At 44.2% G+C, this 10573-nt stretch overlaps 1 protein-coding gene across 1 annotated transcript; it reads right to left on the bottom strand.

The window, feature by feature from the left end:
* Positions 1-333: 333 nt before the first annotated feature.
* Positions 334-9834, bottom strand: LOC102933500 (hyaluronidase 4). Its single transcript, XM_007063197.2, has 3 exons — positions 8983-9834; positions 3603-3692; positions 334-747 (listed from the first exon to the last, which is right to left on the bottom strand). Exons 1-3 carry the CDS (start codon positions 9832-9834, stop codon positions 334-336), a joined length of 1356 nt encoding a protein of 451 aa, XP_007063259.2.
* Positions 9835-10573: the final 739 nt, after the last annotated feature.

The raw sequence follows: 10573 nt of genomic DNA, 5'->3' as shown, positions 1-10573 counted from the left end.
GCTACAACATCTGGAAATATTTTGCCATTGTTTTGATTCCAGTGATGCATTCGTTTAATTTGTCAGCAGAATGTAGATACGGAATTTAAAATAACATTTAACCCCTGGTCCTACTAAGCTGGGTAGAACACACATAAAGTCTCTTCTGAGCCAAAAAAAGTTGCCCAATTCTGTGTTGATTGATTCAGGATAGCACTTTAGTAGTGTTTTCATTGCTACAATATCTCACTTGATTTTTAAAAGACAATAGAGAATTGTCACAATCTCTCTCTTTTATGAAAGTGGTTCCTCTGAACCTATGGAGTCTAGAAAGACCCTATTCAGTTTAACTATTCACAAGTTAACACTCAGAAAATAGAAAGGCAAAGAAAGCAGACTTATCATTACTAATGTGCTGGGTAAGAGGAAATCTGCAGAATTTCCAGGTTGCTTATCTGAAGTCTGAACTTTCCGGCAATCAGCTCCTTCATAGCCCTGGTAACAGTGACAGACGAATTTCTGTGACATTACTTCCAGGTCAGTACTTGATGCTTCTCCTCTGACTGTAAATTCTTGGTCCTCTGAAGCCTCTATTTTGAAGTTTTTAGGATTTAAATGAAGGTAATCCAGGGCTTTCCATTTTTTTCGTATACATCTCCCGTTATTCTGACAAAGATGCTTGCTGCACACCTCTGCTGCTTTGGTCACATTGATGATGTAGACCCCTAATTCAGTAGTAACAAATTGTTTCACCTTTGTGCAGTTGCCCTTCAAAAGCAGAGAAAAAAACTTAGCTGAAGTGAAACTCACTAGTCTGTATTCTTTGTTCAAACTGAGAAATATGCAAAATGTAAACAAAAAGCTTTACAATTGGAGCTAGAATTAGATTATTAAACTGCCAAAAATAGTTGACTGTCTAAAATAGTACTAGATACATACACTAAGAGATTGTTCATTTTAAAAAATAACCTGATAGTGTCTCATTAAGATCTTTGAATTTGATTGGAGCCACAGCTCTGTGTTCGAATGATTGGCTTCAGCAATTGATCTCATTACTGACAATTGAGCATATCTACTTTACTCCTGGGGGAATTCAGAACCAATGCACATGTGCAGAATTTATGTCCCCCACAGATTTCTTTGCTTCCCCGCAGAAAAGATGGCTTTTTGATGGGGAAGCAAAGGGAAGCCACAAGAGCTGTCATGCAACCCTCCCCAGCAGTATGTTTCAGGTGCCCAGGGCAGTCAGCAGAGAAGCAAATCACTGTGGGGCAGCGGGTGGGACTGGGGAAGACCCAGCTGGTGGCTCCTATCCTGCCCGGGGCTCAGCTGCTAGTCCTGGCTGGGCTGGGGAGGACGGAACTTCTTCTTCCCCTGCATGGCATCCAGGACCGGGTCAGACCCACCCCCAGATTTATTCCCCTAGCTGTTGGAAGCTCTGCAAAATCCCCTCCCCCCATGCTTCCTGCACCCATCTTGCAGGGGGAGGGATCACTGTACAGGGAGCTGCTCCTGCATCCACCCAACCCCTGTGGATCCAGACCCCCTCATACCAGACCCTTTTACCTATCTTTACCCTCCCCCCACACCCAGAACTGCCCCCCACAATGAGTCCCACTCTCTCTCCTGGACCACTCCAGTGAGCCACCCACACCTAGATCTCCACCATACCAAGCCCCAACCAGCTGCACCTGGATCCCAACCCCATTGAGCCCCACTCCTCCAGCATCTGGACCCTCCCCCCACTGAACTCCCCACATCCGGACCCCTGTGCCAAGCTCTATCCCTCCCAGACCCCTCCTGCTGAACCCCACTGCAGAGTCCCATTACTGTTTCACCCAGAACCCCCCAACAAGCCCCCATGCATCCAGATTCCCCTGCACCCAGACCCCCACTGAGCCCCCTGCACCCAGACTGCCCCACATAGAACCCTCTCAATCCACATCCTGGACCCCCCATACTAAGCCCCTCCACACTTGGATCCTGCCTTGCTGATCCTGCCTGCCCACACCTGCTGCACCTGGCATGGAGGGGGAGGGCCCTGGGGTGTTTCTGGGACAGCCCTGGTTCTTGCACTATGTCAGGGTTGGATGCAGCCTCACCACTGAGTCCATGTACCAGGAGGGGGTGGGGAGCTACACATTGATCTCCCACCTCTGTGCAGCCAGTGGCCTGTGATCCCCAGTGCCATTCTGGAGGTTCCACATTTATTTGACAAAAAAAAATTGCAGAATTTTGCAGAATTTTAAAATACTGTGCACAGAATTTTTAATTTTTTGGCATAGCATGCCCTCAGGAGTACTACTTGCACCTAACAACCTTTTGTTCCTGTTACATCTACCAGAGTCGTAGTAGCTAAAAAGACGTGGAAAAATTTATGCCCAGCCTTCTGGAAGCTCAATTTCTATGTTACTGAGTTCATAGAATCATAGAATCATAGAATATCAGGGTTGGAAGGGACCCCAGAAGGTCATCTAGTCCAACCCCCTGCTCAAAGCAGGACCAAGTCCCAGTTAAATCATCCCAGCCAGGGCTTTGTCAAGCCTGACCTTAAAAACCTGTAAGGAAGGAGATTCTACCACCTCCCTAGGTAACGCATTCCAGTGTTTCACCACCCTCTTAGTGAAAAAGTTTTTCCTAATATCCAATCTAAACCTCCCCCATTGCAACTTGAGACCATTACTCCTCGTTCTGTCATCTGCTACCATTGAGAACAGTCTAGAGCCATCCTCTTTGGAACCCCCTTTCAGGTAGTTGAAAGCAGCTATCAAATCCCCCCTCATTCTTCTCTTCTGCAGACTAAACAATCCCAGCTCCCTCAGCCTCTCTTCATAAGTCATGTGCTCTAGACCCCTAATCATTTTTGTTGCCCTTCGCTGGACTCTTTCCAATTTATCCACATCCTTCTTGTAGTGTGGGGCCCAAAACTGGACACAGTACTCCAGATGAGGCCTCACCAGTGTCGAATAGAGGGGAACGATCACGTCCCTCGATCTGCTCGCTATGCCCCTACTTATACATCCCAAAATGCCATTGGCCTTCTTGGCAACAAGGGCACACTGTTGACTCATATCCAGCTTCAAACGCCAGCCCTTTTGTCCTTTACGTGTGCAGGCTTAACATAATATAAAGCAAAACCCCTACATCATGGCTCCATGTACTAGTCTAGATTTATGAGTCCACATGCCTAAATGAACACATCCCATAACCAGCCAGCTCCTTCTGAAAATTCCAATTAATGGATATTTTAGGAATACCCAAGGCCACCTGCCCTGCCTGACTGGTTTGCTAATAAGGCTTTGGCTGACTTCCTGCAGCTCTGTAAAACCTGACCCGGATTATGGGTATTCAGAACACTTCTCCTAAATCCCTGCTGCCAGCCACTGACTTCCCTTGCCACCCATGGTGGCCTATAATTAGGAGAATAACCTGTTCAATCATGAAAAATTTGCACATTCCCTCATGATCTTGATTGGGTGGCTAAGGGGACTGTATGAGCTATCACACCCGCTGGAATTCAGAACTCAAAGGAACTGATGTATTTGGAAAATGTTGTTCATACAATGGAATTAAGATATATGCTGTGCTAGTACATTTGAATTAGCATTATGGCATTGACTTACCTCTGATGACGTTAAATTCATATCTCCCCAAATAACAATTCCTGAAGCTCCCAAGGCGGCACTCTCTCCAATAGTGCTAATAAGATCTTGCTATAGTGAAAACAATAAAGACATCACTGTCAGTCTAATTTATTGCTTTCACAGTTTGTGGTTATTAAAGCCAGGCAAGTGTTAGTGTTAAACAAAATGTAAAGCAAGGTAAGTGTTATACGAAACTCACAGGGCTATAAGGATTTCTAGTCCAGACAAAAATAGAATCTTCTTGACATTTTATTGAAAACACTGTGCATACTTCTTATTGCATTCATCTCTCATTTTATAGTATGTGTCACAGTGATAGCTCAAAAAAGGCCAGCTCTTCAGTGGGTGTAAATAGACATAGCTTTATGGACTTCAATGGATCTAGTCCATAACTTCTGAAAAGATCTAAATTGCTACTGAAATAGGGGTGGGCTCATGATGCAAAATTGTATCTCAGATCTGGAACATTCCAAAGTCTTGGGATGTTTGGATCCGAGGTTTTGTTTCAACCCATTAGGACTGCAGGATCAGGCTCATCTAGGGAATATTTCTTGGGTGGAATGTCAAGAGAAAGACTTTCTGTTTCTGATGGCATGAGAGTGGTGCAAAGTGTATCTTCTTTCCTCACTTGTCTATGTAGATATATATTAAACAAATTTTAAAGAAGATTCATTTTGAGAAATTGTTTTCCCATAAGCCTTAATTTTCTGGATACAAAGATAATTAATGAATATCATTAAATAGATCCTTGCAAAAGTTACACTAATTATTGGCATGGTGATGGGGAATTACTGAATTTTTCAAGTGAACAATCAAACCAGGAAAAATAATTTTATTTTCATTTACATTGGCAATAGTATAGTATTAATTATTTACTACATAGTGTAGTACATTTACTAAAAGTCCTGATGGGTTTTTTTTTTTACTTGAAAACTCCTTAAAGAGTTCAGCTAATAAATCTCTGCTGAAAACTAGGGAGAAGCAGCCACTTCTGTACACCAATCAATTCCAGTCTTTGTCAGATTTAGAAAGATGTAATTCCAAGTCCAAGGTCACACATTGGCCTCACTTTTTTTCAGTGTGAACTCCTTCAGGTCTTCATATAAGATTAGCAGTTATCATGAATGGACAGCAAATTCAAGGATGGAGAAGACTGGCATTGTATAACTTAAATGAAAGAGAAAGTATGACAATTTGGGAATCTGTCTATGTGAATTTATAAATTCCATTCTGATTTTATGTTTATACCCTCATCAGTGTCTTCCACTGTATCCTTACATCATCCCTCTGGTGTCAAAGGAAGAGAATGTTGCACCTGGGGATCTGTCCCTAAATGGAACAGACATTAAGGTCCATCAACAATAGCCTGGCCCTAGTAGAACAATGGAGACAACCAGCCAAAGGCTATTGACTTGCTAATGACTCCTGTAGGCTGTAATAAACATTGGGGATGTTGAAGGCCACAATACATTGAGGATTGGATGGAGAATGAAAAACTGCAGGGGAAGTACATGAAGAGTTAAGATGTTAGGAGCTTCTGCTTAGAGGGAGACTCACTACAAGAGGAGACCAGAACCAGAAGGCAAGACTGGGCAGAAGGAATGCGGGTACAGGCAGATCCTGGGTTCCCTGAAAGATGCTGACTAATAATAATACCTAGTTCTTACATAGCACTTTTCATCAATAGATCTCAAAGCACTTTACAAAGGAAGGGTAAGGAAACTGAGGGAGGGTCTTATGTGCAGGTGTTTGTTATTTTTCTACAGACCTATATATCTCTTGTGCTTATCTATCAGTAAGGTATATGTGTATGTTTCTGAAGTTCCGTACCCAGGAGGATAAAGCTCTGGAGACAGCATGTGAGCTACTGGGGGAGACTCGGAAGGGCCATATTGGTCTTGGTGGCCTAACACAGTTAGGCTGTGAGGTCCCACATCCCAAGAAGGTGTACAAGCCTTGGACTGTGTTCCTTGGGAATGTGCCTGAAAGGCTTGTATGAAGTGTAGGGGTAGCCAGGTCAGCCCCAGGATATTAGAGAGACAAGGTAGGTGAGGCAATATCTTTTACTGGGCCAACTTCTGTTAGTGAGAGAGACAAGCTTTCAAGCTACACAGAGCTCTTCTTTAGGTCTGGGAGAGGTACTCAGAGTGTCTCAGCTAAAAACAAGATAAAACAGATATGCTAAACTATTTAGCTGTGACACGCTTAGTACATTTCCCAAACCCGTAGAAGATCTTGTCTCTCTCACCAACAGAAGATGGTCAAATGAAAGATGTTATCGCACCCACCTTGTCTTTCTAAAAGGCTTGTGTGATGCGGTGTTGGCTTCACACTGGCCTGTAGGGGGTTGGTAGAACCCTAGAGAGGCTGTGCGAGAAACAGCCAATAGAGGAGGGGCTATGAGGAGCAGCTAATCAAGACCCAGCAGGCCCATATAAAAAGAGTTACAGGGAAGAGTGGGGTCAATTACTCCTGGGAGCTCAAGGAGGAAGGCCTGGATGCCTTGCAGGTAGAAGGAAGCTAGCACCCTGGACAGAGCAGTGCTGGACAGGAAAAGGGGAGCGAGAGGGAGCTCCTGGCTGGCTGCTAGGACTGGCATGCTGAGGCCCTGAGGTTAGGGCATAGAAGGTGCTGGGGCTGCGGGGAAGTGGCCCAGGGAAATATATTGAGGAGTTGGAGGGGAGGCAACATGTGGCTGTCAAATACAGGGTCCTTGGGTCAGGACCCAGAGTAGTGGGTGGGTCCAGGTCCCCTACCCTAGCCGCTGGGGAAGTGGCTGCACTAGAAGTTAAATTCCCCCGGAAGGGGGGATCACAGACAGTGACACAGCTGGAGGGCTGAACCACGAAGAGGATGCTGTGATTCCTGAGGCTGCGAGAGGGGTTGCAGGATGATGGCGGAGATCGGATGACACTGTGTAGACTGCTGATGGGGGGTGTCAACCTCAAGCTAATCCCCAAGATGGCCAGCAGGAAGTGCTAGCCCATTGTGGTGAGTGACATGCACTGGGACAGCTTGTCTTTATACTGCTCAGACTCTGTAAACTTAAAAACCTGTGGGAGCCAAGGTTTGGGTCTAATACAGCAACCTGGTGGCTGTCGCTAATGTGGAGTTACAAGAAGGTTATGTTTGTTATTTAAAAGAAAAATATTATCTTTTTCTGAGAGGATCTCTGTACCCAAAAGAGAAGAATGGTCTCGTCTAAGGCCCTGATCCTGCAAACACATACACATGTTTCACTTTAAGGATGTCGTCCTACTGGCTTCAATGGGACTGCTCACATGCTTAAAGTTAGGCACTTGACAAAGTCTTTGCAGGGTTGGGGCCTGGGGCAACAACTCCCAAGTTTGAAACCCGGCTCCCATATAGACTACCTATGTGGTACTGGGCAAGTTGCTTAACATCTCCTCCTCAGTGTCTCTCCTGTAAAACGTGAATAATACCTACCTAACAGCTGTGAGAATTAGTTAATGGCTGTATAGTGCTTTGCAGAAGAAAAGCATTTTGTGTTAATTTAACCATTTGCATTCCCGTTAAATAAAATCTGTAAAAATTCTCTAGTTTTGTCATTGCCAGACAGGAATATAGCACAGTGCTGAACTGGAGAAAAATATATACATTACAAAAATGTTAGAGAGACAAGGTGGATGAGGTAATATATTTTATTGGACAAAGTTCTGATGGGGAGAGAGACAAGCTTTCAGCTTACACAGAGCTTTCAGAACCAAACAGAAGTTGGTCCAGTAAAATATACAACCTCACTCACCTTGTTTCTCTAATATCCTGGGACCAATATGGCTACAACAACATTGCAGATTTTTTTTTAAGTGTCTTTCAGATTGAATGTTTACTGCTGAACTTTGGCTGTTTTAAAACATGTAGTCACAGGGCCAGCCCACAACATTTGGGCACCTGAGGCCGGGAGCTCAAATGATGCCCCCGTATCACCTCGCTTGGGCCAAAACTGTGAAAGGTCTCAATTCTGCCTTCTTCCTGTTCTACTCTTCTCATGGTGCTGCTCTGCTACCTACCCCAATAAAGGAGAACTAACAACTTAAAATGCCTTGTTCAAAAATTTTAAGTAACACTTAACTTTCAAATGCCTGAACATCAAATGTAACTTTTTTTGTCTGCATAGTAAACACTGGCATTTTTATCTGTTTGAATAATCAAAGTGGTGCTTTCCTTGCCTTCTTGGTTGCAAAGATTTGAACTGCTTCTCCACTTTGTCACCCTTGGGTATTTCACGCCAGTAATGTGTTGGATGGAAACTTCTATTTTCATTGTCTTTGGGGAACATGAAGTTTTACACTTGCTATGGCCCTTCCTTGCTGTACAAGGAAGTGCCTCAGGCTATTGCTCAAGTGGGTCCGCAGTCCTGGATCATATAGACTAAAGGAACTTAACTCAGCAGCAGATGTTTCTTGCACCTCCACCACACACTTCTCTAATCTACACTTTTCTTCAGGAATGTGCATGGTTACATCCATTTGAGATGGAAATATGGATGCTGCAGTAGCTGCGAAGTCACCTGCACTCTGACTAACTGGAAGATCAGGCATCTCCTCACCACTCACATCCTCACTGGGGCCGGAAGGCTCACCGTGAACATTTGTGTCTATGTATCTCAAGAGAGCTCCTTCCTGCTTAGATAGAAAAGCTTCCTTTGCTTTCTTTCTTTTTCTGAATGCTGCCCCAGAGGGGCGTTTTCTACTTTCACTCATGACTGCTGTTCTGTGCCTCTCAACACTGGCTCTCAACGCTCAGTTGAAGGGGACAAATAAGCAGGCTGGTAGCAGGGCCTGAGTGAGGGAAGCTATCAGCGTCTTAAGGGCCTAACTGGCTCCTACTACTTCAGTTGGCTGCCTGTTCTCCTCAAATGGGTTCAGGGAAGCAGCAGGAAAGAGGAAGCTCCCTGAGAAGCTGGTGTTAATCAGTCCAGGCTCCAAGGGGTGCTAGAGAGGTACATAAGAGGCTCCTCATCCTCTCTCTCCCTGCAGCTCCTGCTGCTTTCTGTTATTCCTTCTCACCTCTTCTCCTGCTGGCTTCTTATGTGCCCTCCTTCCTCCAGCACAGCACTCCACCATCGCTGTGCATCTAGAGCAGAGAGAATACATACGCACCAGCAGCAGACACAATTTTCTACACTCTGGGTCCTAGTGGCCGCCTCCCCCCCACACACACACAGTCTGGCGCCTGAGGCGGCCGTCTCATGGTAAGGCCAGCCTTGTGTAGTCATTTAAACAATAATCAACAGAGTAGACCCATATACAAGCCTTTACAAAGATACAAAGCATCTCTGCAATAATGATGGTTAGATCAGTTAAAGCAGCCTCCATAACTCCTAAAATTGGCTTACCTTAGAAAGAAAAAATAAAGGATCATCTCGGTAACTTAGTCTAGTATAGACAAACACAGGCAGAGCATAATCATGCGATGTCATGGAGGAGATCCTCATGGACTCAGTCACCCTAAATTGTGAGAAACGTAATATGTTTTCACTGTTTCCAAGGGTTTTCTTGATGCCAATGGAAGGATACAGAGCTGCACTGCTATCCCAGAGCCAGGAAAGTTCATTGTTCCTCAAAACTTCACTCTCTGGGCAGGAACCAGTGTAGTCCTGGTCATGGAAATTATAATTGTGGCAATCGGGGTATAAATAGTATCCCCAGAGGCCCAGAGGTCTGCTTTTAATCCCTAGCTCAATTGTCTCCTTCATGAAAGCCTTTGCACTTTCTTCAAAGGACAGTTTGGCCAAATGTTCAATGTCATTTGCTGAAATATTGCCTTGCGTTTCAGAAATGAGCTTCCGTGACTTTCGCCTGTAAATGTCTTTTGTGTTCCAGTTGCGTGCCCACTGAGGCCTCCAGTATTCCCAGTCTATGACGGCTAATCCTTTAAAGTCCTCAGCAGGAATGTAATATTGAATGTCTTGGCCAGCTTTTTCCAGATGAGTTTGCAAGCTGAAGTTTTGAGGTAGGCCACCATTTACAGGGATTTCCTGCGATGTGTACCATGGGTAGTATCCCAGTCTATTCACATAAAATAGAGTCACATTCTGCCCTCTTGCTCTGGCCAGTGGGCTTCCAATCACATGGAACATTTTCAGGTTCAGAGTTATGTTATATTTCAGTGAGCATTGATCTGTGGGTGCATTCCAGGCAGCAATAAAAGGTTTTCTCTGGAAAACTAGTGGTTGGGCTGGTTTCATTGCAAATGTGGAACTCCAAATAAATGTAATCTGTCGCCACACCATGAGCTGAGCCAATTGGATAATATGTAATAGTATCCCACTTTCAAATAGTATTCTCATGATGTAAGAGGCTACTGTAGAGATCTCCTAGTTCAATATTGTCTGCAAAACATAAGAAAGGGGGCATTATTTGTTCTTTACACAGTATTAGAAATCTGAGGTATTTCTAAGGCATTTGCAGCTTAGTACCCGAGAGCCAAAATGTACATGCTACTTTACAAACAAACTAAAAACAATGGGCCAGATTCTCAGCTGCTGTAAATCAGTGCAGCACTGTGGAAGTCAATGGAACTGTGGCAATTTATATCAGCTGTAAAACTACCCCAATGAGCCATATCCTGATCTAATTGAAATTAATAGTTTTGCCATTACTTCACTGGAACCAAGAGTTGTCTTCCTGTCCCTGCCCTTAAATATTTACAATCCAAATTACCCACATTCATCTCCCTTTCAAACATTTTTTTTCCTTTGGAGAAGGGCAATCCCCAGACAAGTGGATTTAGGGCCAAATTCTGTTCTCAGCTACTCTATGCAACCCTCTTAACTTTAGCTTGGGTTGATTTAACTTTAATGGGGATGTAGGAGTACAGTTGAGAACAGAATTTGGCCCGTGCATTTTAATGTTAACTTAATTTCTCCTGTGCCTGACACAGTAATCTTGTCATAAATATTTTGCATTCTTACATGGTTACTATGA

Source organism: Chelonia mydas, chromosome 1 (assembly GCF_015237465.2).
Source record: "Chelonia mydas isolate rCheMyd1 chromosome 1, rCheMyd1.pri.v2, whole genome shotgun sequence".
Classification (NCBI taxonomy): domain Eukaryota; kingdom Metazoa; phylum Chordata; order Testudines; family Cheloniidae; genus Chelonia; species Chelonia mydas.
The sequence above is the reverse complement of the archived record's forward strand: the minus strand, read 5'-3'. Positions and strand labels throughout refer to the sequence as shown.